At 42.4% G+C, this 27,901-nt stretch overlaps 1 protein-coding gene across 1 annotated transcript; it reads right to left on the bottom strand.

Annotated features, from left to right (window-relative positions):
- Window positions 1-29: 29 nt before the first annotated feature.
- LOC123958427 (USP6 N-terminal-like protein) lies at window positions 30-26,701 on the bottom strand. Its single transcript, XM_046031738.1, has 14 exons — window positions 26,434-26,701; window positions 19,732-19,805; window positions 14,590-14,675; window positions 14,465-14,504; window positions 14,265-14,345; window positions 12,671-12,778; window positions 9,639-9,748; window positions 8,674-8,722; window positions 6,547-6,667; window positions 6,230-6,324; window positions 6,020-6,085; window positions 4,065-4,164; window positions 3,258-3,410; window positions 30-3,038 (listed from the first exon to the last, which is right to left on the bottom strand). The coding sequence occupies exons 2-14, from the start codon at window positions 19,795-19,797 to the stop codon at window positions 2,380-2,382; spliced, it is 1,734 nt and encodes a 577-aa protein (XP_045887694.1). The 5' UTR covers window positions 19,798-19,805; window positions 26,434-26,701; the 3' UTR covers window positions 30-2,379.
- Between the last annotated feature and the right edge of the window lie 1,200 nt (window positions 26,702-27,901).

The following is a 27,901-nucleotide window of genomic DNA, read 5'->3' as shown; positions in this document are numbered from 1 at the left end:
CCGCCAGACAAGAGGAAACACACAGAAAATCAAGGAAGATAAAAGTTATATTGTTTTAGCTCCAGGGTTTCATCAACTTCAAACAAAAAGTGCTGTATATTACAATGTACATCAAATCTGTAGCCAAGAATTAAAACACTTTTGTTTTACCTCGACACTCTAACAACGTCATACTTTAACTTCATCTCCTTTAAAGACACTGAAGAAAACTACCAGTTCAACTGTGGCGGACTTTGATACACAACTATTCAAACCATGTTTAGATTAGCTGGAGTTTTAGCATTGGAATACAGTCAAATGTCAGAAAAAGCCTGAACTTAACATAATTCAAAATAATGCCATTCAATTGCAAGACTTTAAATATCTCTAATCTGATTTGTTGTCATTTGGATGAATTCTAAATGTTCAAAAGTCTTTCTACTCCTCTGGGCTAGATCTAGATACAGACATGCTTAATCTAAAGCAACCACAAGGTGTCAGCCTTTTACTATTTCTAAGCACAGAGCTGAAGAAATGGGGTTTTCTTCTTACCTACTGGTTCTACAATACTGTACATTTCTAAGCACAATGCAAACAAAATCTGACACACCTAAATCCAGATCTTCTGTAAGGTTAAATAACACCGTTCAAAGAGCTCAGTGGAAAACGCAGCACATATTCCAGTTCATGAAAAGGATGAGCACAAGAGCGGTAAATTGACCTGGATGCCTTTTCTTCAGAGGATAAAACAATAAATTACTGAGCTAGAAAACCAGTTATTTAAAATGAGCTCAATATGTGTCAATGTGTACAATCATAACAGTGAGCCAGCTCACCATGTCAACACCTGAAAGTTTGTCCTCGTGTCAAGTAAGCTCACTTCCTTTGTTGTTGTTGTGCAGAGTTCAACATCAACAACGTCCACAGAAGAACTGAAGCTGATCCAAATAAGGCATCAAGACATTCGTACAAAAAATAAAACTGTAACTCTGCTAGCAAACATTTTACAAAGGCTGACGGAGCACGATTTTGTTCTCTGGTGAAGCGTTACAAAACTACAAAAACATTTTATTTTCTCGTAAAGGGTGGCGCCTCGGAGACTTCTGCACGCTTTCTGATTCCTTCTCTCTGCAATAAAACTCCATCAAAATGACAGGAAACGGTGTGGATGTGGTCCCGAATGCTCCAGAGTCTGGTAAGGTGTATTAACAGTCTCCTGTGAGAGCCAGGTCCCTCAAATTCTGGGAAACTAGCACAATTTCTCGACATGCAAATAACATGCCCTGTGCATGAAGAGCGGGAGAAGTGTGTTTGAAAGATTAAACTGTGAAATCTTTAGAAACACACAGCTGTGGCCATTGAAGGGAGGGGGAAGGTCATGATGTCAGGTTCATTTATTCTGCATCTTTCACACCTCATGTCGGCAGTTTGTAACTCAGACGGCCTAAGTTCAGATAACTGTCACAACATCAGCACGACACAGCTCCAGAGCCACATTAGACAAACTGGGTCCACATTTATCAGGCGTCACACTGTAGGAAATCCGTCTCTATCTCTGCTGCTTTTTAGGACAGCTCCAGAGGCCTTTCACCTGTTAGCGGGCATGCTAACACGGCATTCAGGCATCCTGTGTGAGGAGCTATCATCTGTGAATGCACAGTGACGATGAGCACATTAAAACACAGGAGTCACTTTTGTGACTTGTGTGGGATGCAAAGCACACCTGCTGTGCATGAACACGGGTATTATAGCGTGCAAAATTCTGCACAATATGGGCAATATGGAGCACTGTTATGGGTATTATAAACCAAAGTGGTTGGATAGGGCTCTTGCGAGTGGCTTGCCATCGTGTACTCAGGTATTATTAAGTATCATTATAAGATTTAAGGTATGTATATTTGCAATTTTTGCTTCACATTTTTGCAGACACACCATTAGTCTTTACAAATAAAGCCTACACATACAAACTATTCCCTAAGTAAGTGCTCCTCAGAGGTAGCACTGGTTTTAGTCCTTCCCAAGAGTGACTCTGAAAACAGACCCTGCTGTTCAGGACCAAACACGAGTCCTCCTGCCTCTGACCTCTACAACTTCATATGTGATGACCAAAGGAGGAAATTTGATTCTCAAGTCAAAACTTTTTAGAAAGTGAGTTAGTGACTTGGTAACAAATTAGATTAATACTAGAAATTAATACTGGTCTTTTGCTTGACATTGATAATCTGACTGATAAATCCTACTTCTGTTGTTCTTCACCTAAACTTTAACGGTAACCTCGTCCACCAAACAGTTTTAACCGCCTACATTTGACCTTTACAGAACCTTTAATGTACCCAATAGGTGAAGAAGGCAGAGTCAAGTCATGCCACGGACACATTATCCAATAAATTGGTGGTCGTCTCATGAAATGTCCGGAGCCTGTGTTTCCTCCGATCCTTCGCTGGAGACCTGGCGCAGGTTCCTTTTGGTGGACAGAGCTGAGGCCTGCTCCAGCAGCTGGTGGAGGTAAATGTCCTCAGCCCTCTCTTCTGCTGACCGACTCTCAGACTGAGCCAGGCCAGAAGCCGGCGAGGCCACCTGGGCTACATGAGCCGAAAGAGTCCGCGGGACCTTGCAGGAGGAGATGTCGGTGGTGACAGAGGAGTCATCTGTGGGGGCCGGCGAGAGTTCATCTGCCACCTGTGGTTGCATTTCATCCCTCGCCTGATCTGGAGGTGGATGATCCACTGTGACCACTGCTCGACTCCCAGGGGGCTGGTAAGGCGGCGGTCCCATCAGCGGAGAGCTGTCGGGGGTGAGCGGGGCCTGGCTGTGGATGATGATTGGGTCTGGGGAAGGCAGCGGGGCCTCCTCTTCCACAGCATCAAGATCCCTGGGGTCCTTGGAGGGGCTCTGGTCCGGGGATATAGAGTCAGGCTGGTGGGAGATGATGCGGAGGCTCAGGCCTGCTTTGGGGAACCCGCTGGTGGAGGACGGCTTCCCTCTGGAGGCCTGGACTGGACTCAACAGCACCGGCAGCTCCTGACCCAGAGGCTGGCGGGGTAATTCCTCAGGCTTCCCTGAGAACAAAACAGGTGCTTAAAGAACTGAAACATATATTCTTGACATTACAAAGCTGTGGCCGTAGATCGAGCTGCACAAACTGATTGTAGTCACGTCTTAGGATTGTTCTTAAATAAAATAAACGGTTGTCCCTCCGTGCATCCCGAGGTGCTGGCGATGCTAAACAGGACAAACCCAGGTACGTCAGACTTTCGGTGGCATGTGCAGCTGTGTACCTGGAGGAGGAAGGTCCAGCTTCATCTTCCTCAGTTCAGTCATGGACGCCTGAAGCTGCTCGACGATCACGTCGTCGCTGTAGAAGAAAGTCTGAGCGATTCGCTCCTGCAGGAACTCTCTGAGCTCCTCCAGAGACATCTTCAACAGACGCTCTGCACACACACAAAAATGACATGTCAAACCCACCCAAACAATCTGTCCCGTGTACTATAAGTGATCTCTTCTTTAAGTACTAATTGTCAGATGGTGTGTTTGAAGTAGTTGAATTTGCCAAGGCAGAACATCGACCCTAAATCCCTTTTGTACGGACTGAAAGGTGTCAGTGGTCCAGAGCATTGGTAAGTGTCCAGTCCCTAAAACTATTTCTAACTGTACCTTTCTTTAAAGAAAGGTCTTGAGAAAGTAAATTCAACTAGAAAATATGTGGAAAAGCATAAAACGGCCCATAATGCCACAAACTGTCATTATTTTGTGCTAAGCTATGCTAACCTGTAAGTAGCTTGTACCATACAGACATGAGAGTGGTAGTGATCTTCTAATCCAACACAAAGCGTATTTCACATTGCAATGTTGCGCTATCCCTTTAAGAAATGTTAAAAACGGCATTTGAATAATTAGCGGCCGCATCTAGAAGTCCAGACTTTCCACAGTTGCAGATTAGCTGACAGATAAAAATCATCCAAAATAACTGCATTTCAGCAGATTATTAGAATGCTGCAGTAGATTAAAAAGGGGTTTAACAAAACAAAAAACAAGCTTGAGTAGTGATTCATCTTTATGTGGTGAGCGGTTTGTCTTCTCCTTACTCTTGTGTATCTTCAGGATGGTGTAAGACATGGCGGTGAGAAGCCTCTCTCCCTCCAGGATGAAAATGTCCCACAGACGAAGGGTAAGCGTGAACGGCGTCTGCAGGAACACAAGAGGTCACCGTGTCACTGCCAGCTTTTTGAATATGTTAATGCTGGCGGTTTCTCATCCTGGTCGGAGTCAGGAGGTTTGTTTGGTTCTTTCCCAGACCTCAGAGGCCCACGGGCCCCTCTGAGCTCGGCGACTCAGCGGGACAGAGAAGTGCTGACAGGGGCCGAATCGTGCCAGACCACCACCACAGGATTGAGGGCATTCATGAAGGAGACTAATAGCAGTTTAACTTAACAGCTCTTAATGCTCTCTTCTAATGCAATGTCCCTGAGCTCAAATATCAGCAGGATGTTTTCTGCTGAGATCACGTAAAAGTATCCTCAAAAAGGCCGTCTGACAAAATGTTTCTGGTGATTCTTGGAAATAACTCGCTGCCAGAGATCACCTGTCAAACAGTCTGGCCAGAAATCTGATAGTTTGTGTTGATAAAGTTTGAGCTTCTGTAGCCAGAGAGCTTTTCTAATGCATATTAACTAGCTCCACAAATCTTCTGTTATCCTAACTGAGTGGCAACATAAAACATTTCTCCTTCTGGATTTTACCTTTTTCAGTAAAAGCATCCTTCCATCCATATCCATCTGGATATTAGCTGAATTACAGCCATGTTGTATCAGATACACGGGAACAAAACTGACTGATTTACATGCAAATGTAGCATTCATTTACTAAAAGGCAAAAATGGATAGCTCTGACTTAAAGTCAAACTGAATTTAAAAGTCATATTTGCTAAGACACCAGTAAATATATCCCTGATGTTTGTTTTGAGCAAAAAAAAAAGAACTGGAAATGTGTTTATTTGTCATCACCACGTCAACGTTACGTTAGCCAGCCCCCTTTGTTTGTAGGACGAGTGTACACATATGTACGACGGCGTATCAGCGTCATTCTAGATTAAAGAAACAAATGTAATATATAAATTCATATCCAGATTAAAGTGGTACATTTAGAAATTATCTAAGACTAAGCCCCACTGTATAACCAGCTATAGGTCCAAGGCTAAAGTCAACTGTTGCTGTAGGATTATAAGGAAGAAGGGGGGCCCATGTGCAACATTAGGGAATAGCACGGGCCCCTAAGTATTGGCAGCACCACGCCTACACACAAACTCCCTAATTTCACCATTTAACAGCACAAACAGCCACATAGCTGCGGGGCTTTCAGTCATCACATGCTAAAAAGCATTCAACCACAGCACACAGTGCATCTACCGGTAGGCCTAAATGTGGGGATGGCATATTTTGATAGTCACAAGGGGGTGCTGGATTCAACAAATGAAGCCCTGGAGGAGGAGCGAAATCACTGTCCACATCCAGCATTAAGGGAGAAAGCCTACAAGTTGCACTGCTCGAGTTGGACCTGGAGGATGAGCCCAAAAAAGTTAGCTTGAAGTCAGCGTCTGTGTTCAATTCATCCACAACTAACAAACCTATTTCTGCAAATGTTTGACTTTACAATCTCACAGAATACCCGTCTTTTTAATCTTGGGGATTTTGAGTTTTTTCTCGGAATACAACCACTTGAAGATCTGATTTTCCTTTAATTAAAAGTTACAAAAGATCTACTAAAAAGTTAAAAGGTACTTTAATTTAAAAGTCTGCCAGGCAGAAAGAAATGTTCTCCTAGCTGTCTGTTACACACACACACAGCATTAAAGTAATATCTTGTAAGTTTAGAATTGTTATCTTCAGATGATGAGATAAGGAAGCCTGACGAGCTGCGCTGGGCTTCAGTCCAGTTGTTACTTTAAATGTGATGTAACTTCGTTATTAACTGAAGGCGAGATACTGTGTGAGCGATCGGAAGTGGATGAAGAAGGAACTCATCAATCGAGCGTGTTCCTCACCCTGTCAATGAAGCACTGCAGGAACCATTTAGTGCAGTAAATCCCCGCAGACATCTGCTCTCTGTCCTGCAGAGAGAGAGAGGGAGAGAATCAGCAAATATCTACAAGCCTGCAAACTGCAAATCACATAAATGTCACCACAAATCTGAATTCTTGCTGTTGCATCGCTCTCATTTCTGTTTTGAAACACTTGTGAGACCGTGAGCTCACCAGATGTTTCTTCAGCTTGGGGATGAGTTTGGAAATAATCTGATCATGATGTGCCTGGAATCTCTGAAGTTTGGGGAACCCGGGAACAAAAAATCCTTTAAAAGGAAGAGAGAAGAAGGGAGGCACTTTTTTTTAATCCCGCTTAATACGAGTCCAAATCCCGCTCGACAAGCGGCGCAGCCTGTAATCAGTTACGCCGCCCTGAGAGGAAAACGACTTGGACATTTATTTCCTTTCCTCAGTGGCACTTCATCTTGAAAACATGCAAGAGGCAGATTTTATTTTTGTATTCAGATCAGTTCACAGTGACGTCTCACCGTGCATGCCGTGCTTCTGATTGGTCAGCAGCTGTGACAGGGCCCAGAAGGCGTCTTCCTCGTTCAAGTACATCAGCAGCAGGGCGGCGATCTGGCTCATCCCCTGGCAGTAACTCACCTCCTGCAGGGAACAGGACGAAATAAAGGACAGTCACATCACAGGCTTCCCACTGCTGCAGTACTTCAGACTGCTGATTGGCCCGGCCACAACACAGCTCTTTCTTTTTCATCCGCAAAAGAGGCACTAATTGTAGTAATGCAACTGTGGAATTATTCTGCACGCAACTCCCAGTACCACCCAGAGGTTGATGCTAATGTTAGCTACTTTGGCAGTTTATAACGTTGTTTTAAAAAAAGCAATGATCAATTAAAGCACATAACAAGTTTGGCCTGCAAATTGCATTTCTTAGCCACGTTAGCGGCTTGGTTCCAGCTTGGTCGGTCGGTCGGTCAGCCTGTGGGTGGTGTAAGAGCCTTATATGGGTTGTTTTATGTTGGGTGCAGAAAACTAGTGGGTCCATCGGGTCTCACCTTTCTGCTCTGCGTCAAACGCAAATTTAAGTAGGAAACTTTACCACCGTTCTAGAGGAAATGTTTGATTCAGGGGATGTTCACGGACCGAGTTATGGATTATTGCATTTCCCTGAAGGCTATCACCGGTGAACAAAAAAGGCAGGAGCAGGTTATTTCGTTACACACTAGTAGGCAACGGTGGATGGAAGAGAGTGTCAATAAAGATGCCTGTCTATGCAACTCTCAGCTGCTACACGTGGATTTGACATTTGTACAGACATCAACAGACAATAATAGACGGCATTAATTGCAGGTCTGATACAAAACGCAGTAAAATCCTGCTTCTACATGAATGCATGAGGAATAACAACCCCATCATGTAATATATAATAGTTTCACAGTCGTAGCGGACATGTTTCATTCTGCATTGAGTGCTTTTAATAGTTCTAAGTAAAAGTTTAAGACAGTAGGAGGCAATGGCGGATGGGCGAGCGTGTCGTTTAAGATGCCTGTCTGTGCTTTTAGCCGCTACAGGTGGATTTGTCATTTGGTTCCCAGAAGATGATCCCACTGACTTTGTTAGTCGTCTGACTTTTCCTTTAGCGCCACCATGGCTTTGACATTTTTGGTGAAATATCTCAAAAACTGCTATGAAATGTGGTCCAGATAGTCATGTCCCCTTCAGGATGAACCGTCACCCTCATCATCATCATCAGGTCAAAATCATTTCTCCAATACTTTGGTTTATGACAAAATACCTGCAAACTAATGAAATTCCCATCAGCCTCAGTTGTGCTTTCTTTTAAATGCTTATTAGCAAATGTTAGCATGCTTACACATTAAAATAAGCTGGTTAACCTGGTCAGAATGATGCCTGCTAAAGATCAACATGTTAGCATTGTCAGCTACAGCCTAACAGAGCTGCTAGCATGGCTGTGGACTCTTATCTTGCTAGAATCTGATTTTCACTCAGGATTTTTCTGTTGGATTTTTTTAATAAGATAAAAAACAGAATGAGCTCCAATGATGTTTGAAAGGAGCAATACAACCTATTACTACCTGAGTTATGAATCACCACATGTTTTGGAGAAATGCACCAATTTATTGATATTCTTTGATTGATTCTTTGATATGTTTTTGCAGCTGTCCGGCCAGTTTAAAGATGCGCAGTGTGGCAGGGTTGCTGTGGAGGTGGACCACCTTGTTTGTACAAATACCACTGATGTTGCCTGATGATATAATTTCTTGTGAACGATGAACCTTAAACATCAACTCCAATAGAATCCCTGTTACGCAGAAACTGTTTCAACCAGCTGTGGATTTTAAAGTGCAGTGATAATAAAGTCCTGCCTGCAGCCACTGAAAGCAGGCCGGTAATCAGATACATAAAGGCACTAGATCAGTAGGCTTTAACTGTCGACATTGAGCAAATACAACAGAAAAACATACTCAACTGTGGCAGAATAGAATGAGCCACGAGCGGGGAAAAGGAAATGAAGTCTCCGCTCTGCTCAGGAAAAGAAAACTCTGAATAGAATCTAGATCTTTATCAGTTAAATCGAGTTAAACTGGAATTTTAGTGTTTCGTGTGTTGAAGGAAAAACAGCCACTTACTGTGTTGTAGACTGAATATGCAGAGAGAACATGGAAAAGAGCCTGCTGCCTGTACAGAAGAGAGGGAGGAAAGGAAAATATGATGATTTATGTCTAAAATGGTTGACTATTTTTACGTGGTCCACTGTAGAGTAGTATTGTACACATGCAGTGGGATATTATCTCACAACACAGAGACTCCAGTTCAGATGGTCTTCCACAGGAGGTCTCACTCTGCACTGTTTAAACCGGACTGGACTAACAAACAAACTCTCAGAACAAAGAGAAAGAAGAAAACACAAAGCACAAAGAGCACAGAACACAGAGAACACAGAGAAAACTTAACACAGGAAATATAGAAAAGAACACAAAATCCCACAGAACGTAGAAAACATAGAACACAAGTAAACAGAACACATAACTGTCACTCCACACAAAACAGAGCACAGAGATAGCAGCGCTGCAGCGACAGTGCTATAAAAAGCTTCATTTTTTGCAGGGCCGCTGAACTCCCGTTAAATATTGAAGCGTTTTGCTGCCCCAGACTTTTCCACTGCCGTTCCCGAACAGGCCTGCGGTTTATTAAACTGTCAGTGACATCAGTCTGTGATGGGATCAGGTTCCACACACAGACTGTACAAAAAGAGGTTCCACACAAACCCAAAGCCGTCCAAGATGCAGCCGTGCCCGCCTCCTTCGCGCTCGGTTCACGCTGAGGTCGCAAAATCAAAGCCTCTACTACAGTTTGTGTTTTTACAGCTGAACTGAAAATTGCAACATGCACTACACGGCCAAAAGTATGCGGACACCAGACCAAAGCCGTGCACAATAATCTGCTGCACCTTAATTTCTTCAGGACTTGAACCTCACTACTGACAAAGCAGTCCAGTAAAGTGAGTCAGAACTTTTCACCCTGATGGAAATCAGTTACAGATGGCAAATCTGACTGAAAAACTGTTTATGCGTTTAATCACCGTGAAACTTACTTGACTCCAAAGCGGTCCATGAACATGATGTGGTTTCGAAAGGTCCTGTTGATGTCCAGGTCGATCTGTTTGATCTCAGGTGAGTACAGTCTGGCCTGCTCCTTCATTTTCTGAGCGGAAACAAAGAGCCAAGTCCACAAGGACAGGTCGGGTGGGTAAGAGATACTCAGTGAAGTGGTGAAAATAAAACAAAGACATTTACCTGATTCAAAAATGTCTCGCAGACTTTAGGAAAAAAAGGTTTTAATAGTTTGGAAAGCAGTTTGTATTATTAAAGTTAATACCATTTTGTTTTTTAATCCAAATCTGAGATCAGTTTCTGGAAATATTTAACCTTCTTTTTTTTTTACCCCATCTCACCTTCTAGCCTCACATCTACCAAAATAATCAGATATAACTTGAAGTAATTAGACTATTTTAGTGATATTGAGTCATAAATTGATGCAGTTCCAAATTAGCAGCAGCATCATATTTCAATTTTATTCTAGAGAGATTAAAATAAAATAAAAATGCCATTACCAGAACAGGTCTAAAGCTGGTGGATTTCATCATTTCCAAATCCTCATTACATTTCCATCAGTTTGTTTTACTCTCACTAACCTAATCCAGTCCACGCTGTTAATCTGGCAGGGAGGATGAATACATGTCAGTTCAGATGTGAGATTTAAGAGCACATCTGCCAGGAAAGCTAATCAGACACATATCTCCAGATCCAGGCGTACACAGCGTTGGCTTGGCCTTTTACTAGCTCATTCCACATCAAGAGATTTATTCACACAGAGTCTGAATGTTTGAAGCTAATAGTTAAAACTCATTTAAAGGTAAATAAATAAATGTTCCTCCACCACAATTTAATCGCATTATTTTTAGCTTGTCTGAATGTTAACGGGCTAAAACTATTTGGTTTCAATCAAAGCAGAGACTCTATTACAGAGTCAGGTCCAGGACATGTTTAGCCTAGCTTAGCATAGAGGCTTTCCTGTGGTGTGTCTCAATTCGCGTTTACACTGACACGCAGGGACACAAAATCGGCCCTGGCATTTTTGGCCCAGGTGGCCCACCAAAATCAGACTTGACACTGCACAATAGTTGGGCCATGACAACAAGACAGCAATATGTTTTAATAGGATTAGTATTTGGGAAAATGATTTTAAACATTAAACACTTCATTGCCTGCATTCTGGAGACATACTTGTATCAACCCTCAAAAACTGCTACCTTGTTGCCATTTGTCAAACTGAACCCCATAAATCATTGAGCTACATTTTAATTATTAAATATCATAGGCCATTAAATACATTCATTATGATTTTTATAATTACTCCTGATCATAAATAAATTCTAAAAAGATTTTAGAGGGAGGTCTGGGGGTCCTCCCCCTGAAAATATGGGCTTTAAACACTTCATTTCCTGCATTCTGGTGAATCTTTCTGCACCAATTCATTGAGGAAATGTCTTTATTGATATAAAAGGAAGCACAAAATATACTGCTGTCAAATGTTTCTCCTGTTTTTGTTTTTTTCTATTCATTTAATTCAGTTATAAACTTGTGCACCTTAATAGCTCCTATCTTTCAGCATCTTTTCTGCTCATGCTGACCTACATGTCCCCAGCGTCCCCAGCCTCAATGAGCCTCCCTCCCTACAGGTTGAGCTACTCCTGATTGCCGCTTCACCTCCACTCTCCTCTGCGCCAGATTACCAATCCAGCCCTGTACATGTACGCCAGAAAGCAGCTCTGTGAGTACCTGGATGGTGTACTCGTAAGAAGGAAGGGGAGGGACCACCAACATGTTTTCAAACCTGTCATATGTCAATATGTCATAAGGATAATTGCAAAAGAGATCATGTCTTTATTTTATACTCTTTATAACTCTGCAGTAAGTCGCGTTATTTACAGGCCACGGTCCGTTTTCCAATAAACAAGGATATTAGATATAGGCCTACCAAACCGGCCCGTTACGCTGTACACCGCAAACACTTATTTGGTCACAATTGTGATTATTCCGTTAAAAGAAACGGTAAAGTTTCACAAAGACAAACCTTTGAGATTACGACGGACATAAAGTGATGTTTATTCACACGTTATGTCTGTTTGATCCACGAGGGCGTCACTTTGTGCTGAAAAGTGGTGGGGACATTTAAGGGCTCATATATAGGGGTGTGCTGAAACACTTGAGAATGCACAATATTGGAGTCTGGAGAACAAGACAACAAGATATTCCAATGCTGTGTAGAAGAAATATTCATTGATGAAATAGGCTATTTGATTCGGGGATGAAGATTTTGAGCGTAAAACTCTTCATTTCCTGCATTCTAGTGACATTTCTGCACCAAAAAATATATGAAATATTTATTGAATATAATGCAGTAATCAACAGCTTCTTTTTTTTTTTTAGCCTTAGTTACTTTTTTTTGGACAAGGCAGATCTGTTTCTTCTATAGGCCTATTTACATTGCATTTAAAGTTTTCCTATTGTTCAAGTTATTTAACATTTATTGTGGCAAGTTAATTTTTAGAAAACTTTCTAAACTCTAACTTTCCAAAAACAGTCTATGATTAACACACAGTTAAAATGGGGACATTTCCGGGGACAGCTTCAGACGGGGACAGGCCACCAAAACCGGGCACTGTGTCCGGAAACGGGGACATCTGGTCACCTTACATTAAAAGTGAAAACAAAACCACCTTCTAAGTGGTGCAAAGCAGTTTGAAACTACAAATCTTTGTTATTGATGTTGGAGTCAAAATTACAATTCATTGGCCTGTTTTCCTTTTTCTTATTTAAACACATTTTTCAATCCCTTATATTTGATTATCAAAGAAATGTAACCTAACCTCAAACATTTCTTTTACATAACTCTACTGATATTCATTGTTACTTATGGACTCTGTACAGATGTGTACAGTTTATTAGTCACATCTCCTCCTGCTGAGAAAAGGCCTCTCTCTCACTTTGTTAATGCATGGAGAACATCAAGAGACTCATTTCACAACATTTCTGCAGTCTGGATGACACTGTGAGTGCACACCTCATATTTGCCCTCGTTCTCCGTCTTCGCCCGCTCCACGTCCAGCATCAGCGCCCAGGCCCGGCCTCTGAGCTGCAGGGGAATGCCCTTGTACACCCGTTTTACCATCTGACAGCAGAAGAAGCAAAGACAAACACTGGGTGAATAAAAAGCCAGAGGGTTTAGAGAGCTGCCGCTGTAAAGTGTGAGTCACCAGAAAGTTTCACCGCCTACGACAATATTCACAGGAACAAAGCAAAAGGTTTTTCACACTTGAAACATATTCAGTGAGTACACAGTAAAGAAGGTTTGTTCTGTGTGTGTCAGACATGGATCACTGTTTTGTTTACTTGTGTACGTTGGAAGCGTTTAAAAATTCCAAAGAGAACACATTTTGGCGGCAAGAGCTTGGAAATTTTTAGCTTGAATACTCAGTAAAATCCTAATTAGTAGCCGTTTCCATCCATCCGTCTCAGGATGGAGCTCCAGTGGAGACTGTTTCAAATGTTTTATTTGTTCTGTACAGTTTCTATTTGTCTCTTTCTTAAATAAAAGGAGTGTAATAAACCAACAGTAGAGTTTTAGCTGTAAAACTTGTATAACTCTGCTGCCAATTTATGAAATAAAAACCTTCACATTTACACAAACTGTATGTACATTAATACATCACATTATTGCAGTGCATGCCTTAAACAAGCCCTGGACCTACGGTATGTTTATCTTTATCTATTTACATTTAAACTGTTTTTTTCCAGACCATCTTAACGCCAGGGTTTGTAGCTCCATCCCTGCTTACTGTCCTTCTTTCTTCTCTCATATGGCGGGTTCGCCAGGACGTTTGTCTCGCTTCCAGGCTTCCCCTGGTAACCCCCGTGTTTCATGTCAACGCTATGAAGTGTGAGCAATTCCTTCAGACAAAGTCTGCAGAGATACAGACTTAGAGAGCCTTCGAGCGCTTGACGATTTAACAGCGGGACACCCCTAAGCCCCCACAGACTCCGATTGGGCCCTACTGTAGGTCAAACTGCTGCTTCTGAAAGTACACAGTACAGTGGTGGTCATAACGTCATGGCTGACTGGTGTATATCCAAAAGCAATCCTTCACAGGCAAACCCAAACACCACAAATAAGGAGCCCCTAGCTCAACAAACCAAAAAACACAGTGTGATGTGAAAGGAGTTATATGAAAAATAATGGCTGTGAGTTTTCCTCTGTCAGGTAGTCATTTTAATTTATAATTGACGCGATAAGAACGAATGTTTTGAGTTATGAGTGTTGGTTGAGAAACTGTTCAGTGTGGGTGGAGGTTTTCCAAATAGCCATCTTCTAGTTTGACCCATATTTCAGGGGTTACGTAAAGCTGATCCAGAGTTCTTCATAATGAGTGAGCATGTAGGAATTCAATGCCTTGCTACAGTTAACTGAGTTACTGGAATCACCACTGACAGCTGCAGTGATTCATTGTGTGACCTCACCAACCAGCAACCCACTTTGCATGCTTGTCAGCTATTGTCTGAACTCTCCAGCAGTGAAGTACTCCTAAATGAGAATAATAAAAAGGTGTTTTCCGTCTCTGTTTGACCTCCGGGTCTTGTACGTGTGGGCTGTTACTCACCCTGTCGCTATTCTTGTATTTATCCCACTTCTTCACCATCTTCAGCCACTTCTCCGCTCTCTCGATCTCCAGCTGCTTCAGCTGTGAGGGAGACAGAAGCTGGTGAACATATACACAGCTGACTACCTTTCTTACTACTGGACATAGTTTGGCAGCAATGTGACCGTTAGCTCTGGAGCCTTGTGAGCTTCCTTATTTACCTTTTCTTCATGTGCAGTGGGGGCTGGCAACTCGACCTCACTGCAAACAAAAGAAAAATAAAACATCAGGTTAAATCTTGACCGTGATCACAGCTCCGCCAACAACGTGCAACAGGCAGACTTACTGCATGAAGCCGAAACGGTCGATGACTTTGTAGATAATGTAGTCAGCATCTTCCCAGGGGTCGATCTCCACCCCGGCCTGCCTGCCCTGGAGACACAAACACAAAAACTAACTTTCAAAGATACAATCAGAAAAGTATGTAAGTGCACAAAACATTCACATTAATTTAACCTTTAACACAAAAAATTATTAAATGGGATCAATAACACTCCAAACTAACTGATGTAAAATCAGTCACTTCTATTAGTATTTAGTTAGTTGTTTATTAGTTTATCAGTTATTCTCTTTAACCAGCGTTGTTTACCAGAGAACACGCAGTTGGGAGAGAAGTTGTTCTGCGTATTTTACCATTAAATCAGAATCAGCTTTATTGCCATGTAGGTTTTTACACATACCAGGAAATTCCTTTAGGTATTTTAGTGCAGAACAATAAACATAGTGGATGGAAAATATAAGAAAGACAAAGCTATGCTGACCGATAAATCGGCTCGCTGATATTATCGGTCGATGTGAATTGCATATAAATCGGTATCGGTGTTTATAACAGCCGATAAATGACAATTACAAATATCCTTCTATCATGTTAGGACTGCTGTTGTTGCATAGTTTGTCCACCAGAGGACTCTGACATGTTCAGCTCTACTGCTGTGTTCAAACTGATTGATATAAGGTCTCATAACTACACATAACAGATGTTAAGGGTAATCTTTGGTTATATTATGTGTTATGTGTCTAGGAAGAAGGGAAAAGAAGAATATCGGCCGACATATCAGAATATCGGATTTTAAAATCCTCAAATATCAAAATTGGTATTGGTCTTAAAAATTCCATATTGGTCGGGATGTGATGCTAAATGCAGTTAGCCACGCAGCTAACCATCAGTATCTTGCCCAAGGACAGTGGAGGGGCCGGGGACCCAACCACCAAGCTTCTGGTTAGTGGACAACCCGCTCTACCTCCTGAGCCACAGTCACTTGTGTGCAGTGAAGCTGTTCATTGGAATTTGGTCATCACGTTTAGAGCTGCAAGTAAGTGTGAATGTTGACCTGTTGATGGCATTAGATCGCCAAAGTCATTGGAATTTATGTTTGGGTGCCATGATTGTCTGCGCCAAATTTCATAGCAATCCATCCAAAACATGGGCCAAAGTGGTTTACTGACCAACCCACTGACAGCCGTCCAACATGACCAGCTACAATTAAAAAAAAAGCATATTAATTTAAATAACCCGTGATGCATATGTATTTGCATGTAGATATACTTTTATTACATTCATAAAGATACACACACAGTCTGACGCTGGCAAGAGTGCACACGCACTAAAAGGTTTCACATAAACATCTTCATCAATAAGTCAAACTTTACCAGCAGGTAAACACTCTACAGTGAAACCGTCCAACCTAAACACGCATTCAGAATCTGCATTAATCAGCACAAAGATTGGGACCAATGTATTCATCATGGAAAATCCATTTAGGCTCCAATCTGGTCCCAACGTTGACATAACAGAGAGGGAACTAATCCTCCGACAGCCTTCTGGAGAATGACAACACTGCTGTGTGGTTGGCTGCATGTCTGGAAGGCAGCCAATCAGCCTCCTGCGCTCAGCTGGGGGGAGAGAGGGTCACAATGTGCTCACAGAAACTGTTCGGCTTCTTCGCGGCTGAGTCGGCACTCTGAGCCCTGGAGGCCCCGCGAGTGATGTCAGCCTCGTGAAAGTGAGAGGACTAAAAATACCTCCTCACTGAGAGCGTTTGGAGACTCAGTGTTTCAGAAGGAGATCAGAGCCACACACATTTGAATGTGTTATGCTGATTTAGTACTACTGAAGTCCAAAATAGAATTCAGTAAATTATTTAATTCAAAATATAACTTCTAAGACGCAATCTGAATGTCATTTTTACTGAACTGAAGCCTCAAATAATTTCTGGTATCAAATCTAAGTATCCAAAACTGTCAGGTTCCAAAGGTTGGCATCAAATATCTGGTCAGATCAGGGACAACACTTATACGATCAGTGTGTGACAGACGTCCAAACGCCTGCAACCATGGTTCACTCCTGCACACAGGCAGCGTCTTAATGAATGTCAACTCATCAGGATGCACCACTCCCTGATTTCCCAGAGCCAACGGGTGTCAACTCTCCAGAAAAGCCGGTATTTTATCACATCCCAGCGGCTGTCCCTCGACTCTGTATCTGTATGATACATCCTGTGGAACGACATGACACGCCCGTGTGTGTGTGTTTCACTTTATTTTTTCATCAGAACGTTCCTGATTTAAGTTAAAGATTTTAAAAATTTGACAAAGAAAATCTTATTACAAAGTCCCGTTACTTTGTTTGTCCAAAGCTCTCAGTCACATCTCGTTACAGTTGTGAGATAACACATGTAGCTTCATGTAAGTGGCCCTTGTGATACATTTTGCTCCAGCGTGACCTCTGACATATTGAGCAATTGTAAGTCGCTTTGGATCAAGTGTCAGCTACATGAAGTTGCAGTGAACATTGCTTTGGTATTGGCAACGTACCTCAGGTATCGTCTCAGGACCAAAGCCTCAAGTTTGCCATTTTTAAATGCCAAAATAAAACTGTAGTTTGTAGAACATCGGTTTTACTGAATTCAGCTTTTACCTGCAGTTTCAAATGAAGTGTTTTCAGTTCCCATTATGCTTTCTGTTAATGCACCCAAGAAAAGCAAAGAGGCAAAGATCCTTTCAGCATGACTAATAAATGTTTTTTACAAACCTCCATATAAAAAGGCTCAGATTTAACTGAAGAATGTATTTTTTATTTATCTGTTTAATATGAGTGTAACAGATTGAAACATAATATCTGCTGACCGTGAACCTGTTTCAACAGAATAAGAGAGAGCCAGAGAGCAGGATGAGAGGTGAAGCCAGGTCAGCTTGGTCTCTCTGACACCTGCCTTACAGACAAACCCCTGTATGCATCTGTGGCAGGCTTTTACCCAGAGTTCTCCTGGGATGAACGGTTCTTTTTCCAGCCCTGCTCCTCCTCTCTGCACTGAGCTGCACATGTGGCCGGAAACCAGCATCCCAACACAGAAATCCTGATGACCGGGACTTCAGCCAGCCCCCGGAGGTCGGTGTCAAGTCAATCGTTGCACAGTGTGTCACAGCTGTTGCTATGGCTAGACAGAGCAGACCCTCCACGAGCACCCCCCCCCCAACTCCGCTTCGCCACTGCTGAGCTAAATTTAACCTTTAACTGCCACCGCCTCCGTTGCCCCCAGTTCAACTCTGCATCAGCACATTCACCACTCTGAGTTTCTTGTTCCGAGCAGGGATGTAGAGCTGCATAAGCATTCACACTTATCATGGCTTTTATTTTGAAATTTGATAACATTGGTTTCTGTCGTGCATAATAACCAAATGCTGCTCAGCAGACCGGGACAAAATGTGTCATCGCCACACATACTGTCAGCATTTCCAAATATTCTTGCATTAATACAGTAATGACAAAGCGATGCACATTCCAGCCTATAACCAAAATGCAGCTGCTTTTTTAATAAATTTGTACTGCAGGAGTCAACCACCTTTTTATCTGATTTGTCCGTCTGAGTTTCTTGTGGTGCTGCAGGATATAAGATGCTGCGGCTGCTACACAATACCGAAAGGCTCATTATTTACTGAAATGAGACCTGTACTTGTATTTACTCTGGAGTCCAACACATTCTCAGTGGGTGCTGGACTGCGCCAAGGATTCTCATCTTCATGGATTCTGCTTGTGATTTTCATGGAATCTCGAGGCACAGCGGAGATGTAAAAGTGTCCAGAACCACACCTATAAACTCGGTTATTAAAAGTTGCTACATCAGTGAAGAAATATAAATCATGGGAGGCATCATGGAGAGAAAATAAGAGCAGATTAACTTATAACCTTCATGCCATTAGTCTTGTCCTGATTTACTACAGTTTTATTTTGACCTTGGACTGAGATTTGTGGATACACTGCTGTTAATCACAACGTTGTTTAATCTTTGAGGTCCCTTAAACGTTTCTTACAGGATAACAAACTTAAAGCTACGATAATACTGCAGATGTCATCCAGTTCATAAAAACTCTAATGATTTCTTTGCCTTCTTCTTCAGACTTCCAGCTGATTGTATCCGCTGTACCAAAGCTGTTTACAGCCTTCAAAAAGAGGAGCATGTGTTAGATATAATATGGTATTAAATGGAGAGCACAAATTACTAAATTGTGCACATGAATTATTGATTCGAGAGCGCAAATGATTAAATCCTGTGTACAATTTCTTTTTTTTTTTTTCTTCACCATGACACCTCCAGGGCTCTCACTGTTTCTCAACACACAGTTGCTCTGATTTGGACAAATATTCTGCATCTCAACGTGCAGTCCGGCTTTTAAAGATTATTCGTGTGGGTAAATATATTTATATTAAAAAAACAGGATGATGTTTTTGGTGCTCATTAGTTAAACTGTTGCACACACAAGCTACACAGATGCCTGTGATAATTATTTGATCGTTGACCACGGTGCGTTCAAGACTCTCCGGGGCAACTGGCTTCAGACTGATAGTGAAAACAAGGAGTCGCACTTCATCCTCTCGGTTTAGTTTTAGCTGTTAACCAGAAGGTTTTTCATGCCTGGTTTTACTGTTAGTTTCATTTAATATCTCTGGTCATCTTTCTCCACAGGCACAAACATATTATTACACAACACGTTAGTAATGCACTCTGGCGGCATACTCGCCTCCACCCACTCACACACATTCAGAGTGTATAATCCCCCACACATGCAGAAGTGCACTGCACAACTAACCACACGGCACACATTTGAATTCACGTTCTCGTCCTTCTCAGTGTGTCTGTTGCTGGTTTCTTCAACCACATCATCAACCACGTGTGAACTCTTCATTCTACAGAAAAGTAACACACCACACAAGAGATGATGCAGCTACTGGCCCACACATTAATCTTCAAGAGCCTGTAGTAAAGTAAAACACTAATTCCAAATCTGTGTGTTCACTCAACAAAACTCTGATGACTGAGGATAACTTTACAAACAATATCTGCTAACGAGGTGGGGTCATCAGACACATTTTACAGAAACGTCTGACTACACGATCCATCTGTGTTGTCTGTTGGAGGCACAAACTCACCGTAGCATATTTCAAGATGATATCAGCGCGTTCCTCTGCTATTAGAGTCTCAATGTCTTTCTTCATGTCAATATCTGCAGAGAGAAAGAGAGAAAACCAAGAACTACATGAGCTGAAGAACAACAACAACACAACTCAAGATGACTCAGGAAAAAAAAGCAGAGCACAGCTGATAGATGTGGGCGACTCTTCAAATGGGCATGATGAGCTGGCAACACTGGGAAACCGAAGCACATTTTCCTTGTAATGACTTCATCACATAGAAGAAACACGCTTATATAATAGTTGTTTGCATGATGCATTTGCTCGTTTTGCTTAAATCACAAACTGTGTAAGATTTCTTCCCCTGTGACTCCGGCTGCCGCATAAACACAAAGTCATTGGAATTTTTTTTTATCTGCTGAAAGCTTAAACTAAAAACTCAACAGCAAGCAGCGTTGGGCGGGCAATCGCACTTGTTGCATATTCTGGAGCTCTGCCGGTGCGGCTGTGAATTTGCTACGCGCTTTGGACGCTGCATGAAGGTTTTAAACCTCACTTCCTGTGTCCCCTTTGTGGCGCTACATAGCACTTGGCGCTATGAATATAAATTTATATTGGCTTGTAGTTATGTTCAGGGCAGGACAGTTATAAAACACGTAAAGTTTTGTTCAGATGTGAGCATGTACACTGAAGTTACAACAACTTCCTGTGTCATGGCGAAGAGCTGATCTTTGACGCCACCCCACGGTCACACCCATTGACGAAAACTCACAAATAGCACAACTTTTCATCTTCAATGCCTTTAGAAGGCACAGCACAAATTTGAAGTCGGTCGGACTAAATCCCTAGGAGGAGTTCGTTAAAGTACGAAGTGTCAATCCTTACAGTTTCAATAGGGACCTCGCACGGTTCGTGCTCGGGCCCTAATAATAATCTCTTCAGTTTCAATAGGGACCTCGCACGGTTCGTGCTCGGGCCCTAATAATAATCTCTTCAGTTTCAATAGGGACCTCGCACGGTTCGTGCTCGGGCCCTAATAATAATCTCTTCAGTTTCAATAGGGACCTCGCACAATTCGTGCTCGGGCCCTAATAATAATAATCTCTTCAGTTTCAATAGGGACCTCGCACAATTCGTGCTCGGGCCCTAATAATAATAATAATCTCTTCAGTTTCAATAGGGACCTCGCACGGTTCCTGCTCGGGCCCTAAAAATAATCATAATCTCTTCAGTTTCAATAGGGACCTCGCACGGTTCGTGCTCGGGCCCTAATAATAATCTCTTCAGTTTCAATAGGGACCTCGCACGGTTCGTGCTCGGGCCCTAATAATAATCTCTTCAGTTTCAATAGGAACCTCGCACGATTCGTGCTCGGGCCCTATAAATAAAAAGAAAAACATCAAGGTTTTTTTTGTTTTTATTGCTATAGCTGTGAATGTGCAATGTTGAATCATGCACTGTGCCAGAGAAGTGTTTTAAATCAAAATCAAATCAAAGTTATTTAAAAACACTTTCCTGATGAGTTTATGGTCTCAGTCGCTAGTTTCAAGTCTTCTTCAACACAGCATGATGTTCATTTAGTAAATTATGGTCCCATTTAGAGGAACAGAGACCAGGAAGCAGGGGAGGCTTTAGGGCGGGGCTAAAAGCTGATTGACATCCTGTCAATCAGGATAGAGACGACTTGTATCCGCTGAAAAAGCTTATCAGGAGTCGGCTGCTCATTTTTCCGGTATGTAGGTTTAGTTTTAAGTCTTTTTTCTCCCTCGGCAAAATCAGCATCTCGGTTAACATCACAGTTGGATGGCGACGGCCAAAATGCCAAACTCAAGGCTTAGTAGTCCACAAACCAATGGGTGATGTAACATCGGCTACGTCCTCTTTTATACAGTCTGTGTTTTTGACCCCAGTCCATCTCTGCGATCAGTGATTTAATACCGTAATTAACTAATGTCTGTAATTAATAATATGGTTAAGACTGCTCATAAAGTCAAAACCTTAGTTCCACCCACAAAAGCTCTGATTGGCTGGGCTAAAAGGGTCATCGACCCAGAGGTCTGGACCGCAGTACTGAGTGGGCAGCATCCTGCAGGTTTGTCCATCAGACAGGCAGAGATGGGTAATACGAGAGCGCTGTACTGCAGAGCTGTGTCTGCTGCAGTAATATAAGCCCCCTGGGAACAATCAACCTGCCAGCGTTCGTATGACTGTAGCCCACATCGCCTGACATCGGCTTCACACCAGCACTAAGGTGCTGCGACAGGAAGCCAGACTTTGTGTGTGAATTTACAGAAACTTGTTTCGCAGTGCACCACATTCCACTAGCTAAAGGCCGACAACATTTAAAACGCTGGTCGTACACTGCAGCACAATCCGTGGCATTCAGCTGGCGTGCGAGGTATGAAAACACCCTGAACAGGTTACAGACTGTACAGAACTAGCACAAGAAAATATGATCATACCACCCTGCTTTAGCGTGGTTGCACTGGGCCCCTGTTTGTTTTAGGATAGATTTTAAGATTTTACTCATTACTTTTACGGCTATTCATGGCCTGGCTCCTGATTATATTTTAGATATTTTAACTCCTTATGAGCCTTCTCTAAGATCTTCTGGCAAGGGCCTCTTTTCTATTCCTGGATCCAGACCGAGGATTTGCTGATTGGGCCCCGAGGCTCTGGAACGACTTGCCGGAGGAAATTAGGCTGGCAGGGTCGGCCTCTTCTTTTAAATCTCTTTAGAAAACTTACTTTTACTAGAAATCATATCCAGATTTTATCTGAGCTGCCAGGCGTTTTACTATTGTCTTATCTTTCCTTATGTCCTACCGAACATATTCGCTATACTCTATTGTGATCCTTGTTCTTTCATTCTGTATTTTAGCCCCAGTATCTTATTACCCACGTGGTTATTTTTTGTACTTTACGTGTTATTTGTCGTGAAGCACTTTGTTTGATAAGTGCTATATAAATAAAGCTTATTATTATTATTCTCATATCATAACATTGATCTGGGCCACTTGTGTGTCTTTTAAAACAATGCACATAATCCCAGCCGGAGTCGGAGCGTTGCTGCTAAATCATCCCCAAACAAAGCTGCGAGGGAATTAATCCCGCTTCAGATGCATTCTCTGTTTGAATCTACACCAATGGCAGGACCAGGAGTGGTAATCTGGACACGCAACAGGACAGGCAAACCATCAGGATTAGCAATATCTCCAAAGCAGGATTACGCAATGAAAGTCTGTTATTATTCCCAGAGCAGCAACAAAGAGGAACAAAGAGCTCTGGAGTGCTAAAGACAAGTGATGGGTTCATTTTAAATTTGCATGGTCTGTTATCCAAAAGCACAAAAGGAGAGCAGTGCGGTCCCATAAAGACACAGATGGAAAGCATCTGGCTTTGGAGCCGAGGCTGTTATTAAACTTTATGATCAACGCTAAGAAGCTTCTTCTCTAATGCCAGAAATTGTTGATGCTTTGGGCTGTAAATCAGGTACCACAACCCCCTACAGACTGATCATCGAATGACAGATCTCAAATTAAAGCGCCTACAGTCTTACAAGTTCAGTCAGTTTTAAAGCACGCCAGACTGTGCAGTGAATACCTGGTGGACTGCAGCGCTCTGATGGTATTGCAAAAATCAAGCGGGTGCCAGCAGAGGCATTTCTACGCATCAAAACACCTCAAATGAGGAGGAGAGCGTGGAGCCGGTCGCAGCCAGAGGAGGACAACTTTACTGTAAATGCTAAATTTGATAAGGGAGTTGGAGGGTTGTTTTTAGCAGCAGCATTACGCTAGCTCTCCAGAGGATTCAATGTCATTTCATGCCGTCTCACGTTTTTTCGGATTCAACCTGTGTTTAGTTGCTGAGGCTCTCAGTCGGCCATCGACGTGGACGTGTTTCACAGCGAGATCCAGGACCATTTCACCACGTTTCTCTCATGATTGCATCTGGGCCAGCCCACCATGTGAAGGGGCCTTTAGTCGACACCGTGTCCCAGAATGTGAGTCTGAATGTGGGTTAACCAGGCTGCATAATTCAGTAAGGTGGAAGATGGAGGTCCAGTGACACAGTTAAAGCAAAGTGGAGACGATAGTGGATTCTACTGGAGCTTCGGGCTGCTGGTGTCCTGCTGACTGTTACATCAGGCTGATTTTATATATTACCAGCTGCAGCTGGTCATTACTTTCATTCTTGATTAATATGCTTATTATTTTTAAATTTTAAAAGTTAATCACACGTTCCCAGGGCTCAAGGTGGCATCTTCAGATGTCGAGAAAACCCAAAGATATTCTGTTTCTAAGAATATGACACAGAGAAAAGCAGCAAACGGTGGAACGACAGAATGCTTCTGTTGTTTTGTTGGATACGTAACTTTTTAATTGTCGTTATTCATAATCTCTACAGTTATGCTATGACGTCCCTTCTGTCAAACTGAACCCCGCTCTCCCTTAAACTCCAGCCACGCTAAACTAACACATTACTGGCTGAGATAACATGCACCTTAGATTGTACTCTGCAGCATTATATATCGGCCGCCCTGCTCTCTAAATATCGGCACTGGCCACTGAAAGACCTCCGATCGATCGACGACTATTCACCAGAGTGACTTCTCTCTCGGTTTTGTCTGGTGGGGTTTCAAAGTAGCAAACAAACAGAATTCATTGTTCTGTTTATTAAAAGTTAGCAAAAGAACATCTTCTGAACAACCAAACATCTTTGGATCCAAGGACATTTCATGAGACCAAAACATTATATTAATAATTAGACCTCTGTCTGTCGTTGCTAATTGAGTTTCAGCAGTAATCTGGTCAGTGTCGGCTTCCTCTCATGACGCAGGTTGCTGACTAATTAACTTTGCAGCCATGATGTTGTTCTACCATTGCTCTTTATTTAAAGTCATAATTTATCCCAGCGTGTTCCGTCTCTCCTTATTGGAGAAAGAAAGAATTTCACTTTTAGCTGAGAGTTTTCCCATCATGGTCTAAATGTGCCTGTATTTCACAGACTTTTCCACTTTAAAGCTGCATATTCTGTCTATAAACATCACTAGGCGACACTGGAGACCTCAGACATTTTGATCTTGACATTTTTCACTCGTTTGGATTTCATTTCTGTCAGTTAAGATTTAACGCTTCATACATATGGGGGAAACTGTTGAAAGAGTACAAAGTAAATCTGAACAGTGTTTCAGGTCAGCTGCAGCTCTGCAGAAGCTTTAAATATGCGCTGTCATCTGAAGCATATGGCAGCGGCTGCATGTGGTCAGAGCACTAAATCACAGAGGAGCTCTGGCAGGAGTCCCAGCGAGAAGGGTGGAGGCCCGAACTGGGAAAGAGCAGAGAGACTGGACGGCAGCTCTTAACCTGACTGACGGACAGTTTCCTTTCAACGCTGGCTGTTTCAACTCAATGTCCCTAAACCTGGAGCGGAGTAAGAACTTCATAAAACAAACTACATCACAGAGCGGAGACTTGGGATTTAGGCTTGGTCAGACGTTTGCTGTGGCGGTTGATGGTCAGAGGTGGGATGTGGGAAATGCGTCATCTTTAAAACTAACCTCTGTGAACTCTGCTAAGGTTGGAAAAACACGGACCTCGGCGGTAACGTGTTTGGCTGCTCAGATACAAGTTCAACCAGCGGAGATGACTGTGAGGATGCTGGCTGATACAATTAAAGCTTCCAATCTTGTTAAAGGAATATTTAGTGTTGAGGTTTCATTTGAAGTCACGTCAAAGAGAAAAAGTTCCTCACATCTTCAGAACTCTGAAGTTTCTACTTGACCTGGACTCGTCTCTTCTGACTGACTGGAATAAATTAAGTTGGAAAGACTTCAGGGCGCAGTCTTTGCTTCAGCCAAAGCCTCTCACACCACCCAAAACATCCAAAACACAGGACTGGAATCTGAATCTGATTTGACCACAACGGCAATGTTGTTAATAATTTAGAACTGAAAACAAATAATTGATTATTCAATTAGTCAACTCACATGTGAATATACAATATGTACTGGTTTTCATATTCTTCAATCATAGTGAACTGAATATATCTTTGGGTTCTGAAGGTCTCCTCAGGCTCAGGGAAAAACTGTCTAATCCCTGCAAAGGTTTCTTCATTTAATAAGTAAAACAATGCTGTATTTTCTTTTATAACTGATTCATAAAACAATGTTTTTGCCCAATACTTTAATGATAAATAGTACCTGAAATTTAAATGTATATAAATTATTCACTGGGGCTTTTATTTTGTTAGTTCCATTGTGCTTGCCTAACTATTTGCAGAAAACGTGTAAATATGAGCTTTCTACAGACTTTTTTTTTTTTTAAATGAGGAGGCAGCATCAGCAGCACCACATTACATTTTACTTATGGTGCCAAACAACTTCAGTGTGTTATCACAGCAGCAGCAGCAGCTCTGAGCTCCAGCAGGCCCGAGTGCTGCTGCCTTCACGGTCCCCTTCGGAGGGGACATGGCTGCAGGATGCTGATCCAGCCTGCGGACGGTAAAGTCCCATCTGACTGAGATCTGGGACCCTGCTGACGGATCGGTGTCTATTTTCTGATGGTAAACAGACCCACAGCCTCTGGAGGGATGAGCCGCGGTGCCGTGATTTGTGACGGCGCTTCAGCCTCACGCGAGATCCTTTTATTCTAATGAGAATAACAAACAAAAGCAGGGACAATGCGCATAACTGTGTGGATGAATCAGAGCGTTAATTACCGTGATTCTCGGGTGTATTTCTGCGCTATGCGTGCAGGGACACGGCTCCGGCTCCTCTGGGCATTCTCCGGTGAAAGTGCAGCTCCAGCAGAACAAACCACCGGGCTGACAACAAAAGCCTGCCTCCGTCAATCCATAGGTTACCATCAGACAGCGCGTGCAGCAGACGTACAGTCGGACGGACAGCGGAGCTCCTGGTCCAGGATCCGAGCAGCAGCGGCGATGCGCACTGAGCAGGCGCCGCAGCGTGGCACCAGTCAGCCGTGTGTGTGAGCTGTGAGATCCGGCCTTAAAGACACAGGACCTCCACGCGCGCGCGCGCACGCACGCACGCACGCATCAGGGCTCGCTCCTGCCGCCATCTGCTGGACAAACACACTCATGCAGAGATGGAGGCACTGATGCTCTTTCTGAACCAAGTCTCACTCAGTGGTGGACGCAGTACACAAATCCTGCTCTGCACTAAAAGTATAGATACCCTTGCTAAATATTACTCCAAAAAGTAGAACATGTCAATTTCTACTCAAAAGTCAAAGTACCTGCTTTTAAAAATACTTCTGTATCAAACGTACTGTTAGTATGGTTCTGTCTGTCAGGGGCTGCGGACATGAACTTAAAAATACTGCTGGAAAACTTTCCTATTCACTAAACTACGGCATTCATTATAAACAGGTCGCTCTTTCAAACATAATTCAAGTAACTCATGTGTGTCAGTGATGGACAAAGTATTCAGATCCTTTACTTAATTAAAAGTAATTATAATGTATCGTAAACTGTAAAAAAAATACAAGTAAAAGTTCTGGACTGAATATGTTACTACAGTAAAAGTATGTAAGTATTATCAGGAAAAATATTAAAAGTAGAAGTACTGATTGCAGAAATAATTATATATATAACATTATTATTGTTTCTCATCTATTAATGTAAAATCAGGATTTTACAGTAGTCATTGTTGAGCTGTAGCTCATTTTGAATCAGACTGCAACTACTTTCATTCTGGCTGATTATTTTCTCCATTAAATAGATTATTTAAATTCTTAAAATAGTGAGAAATACCCAGAGTGACACCTTCACAATGCTTGTTTTGTCTAACAGTTAAAAGCTCAATGTCATTACAAATAAATTAAAATAATTGTGGCAAATCTTCACACTTGTGAAGCTGGAACAATGAAATGTTTTTACTTGCAACAAATGTCTTAAGCGATCAAAGTCGTTGCCAGTTAATTTCAATGTCAATCTAATAATAACCGGGTCTACTGCAGGAAAAACGTCTGCGGACCTCAGACTCCATCTGAAGTGTTTTTATTTCGCCGCACTGCACGTACACGGCGAGGGCAGGACAATGTGAGCAGCAGATGTGGAAGGAGATTTGAGAGATGTACGAAATCTCTCTGGACATCTTCTAAAAACACATCTCTTTACAAAGGCATTCAATCCTGAATGACTTTTTATTGTTCTGTCTCTGTAG

The sequence above is a fragment of the Micropterus dolomieu genome, linkage group LG20 (genome assembly GCF_021292245.1).
Source record: "Micropterus dolomieu isolate WLL.071019.BEF.003 ecotype Adirondacks linkage group LG20, ASM2129224v1, whole genome shotgun sequence".
NCBI lineage: Eukaryota > Metazoa > Chordata > Actinopteri > Centrarchiformes > Centrarchidae > Micropterus > Micropterus dolomieu.
Note: the sequence above shows the minus strand (reverse complement) of the source record. Positions and strands in the feature narration are given on the sequence as shown.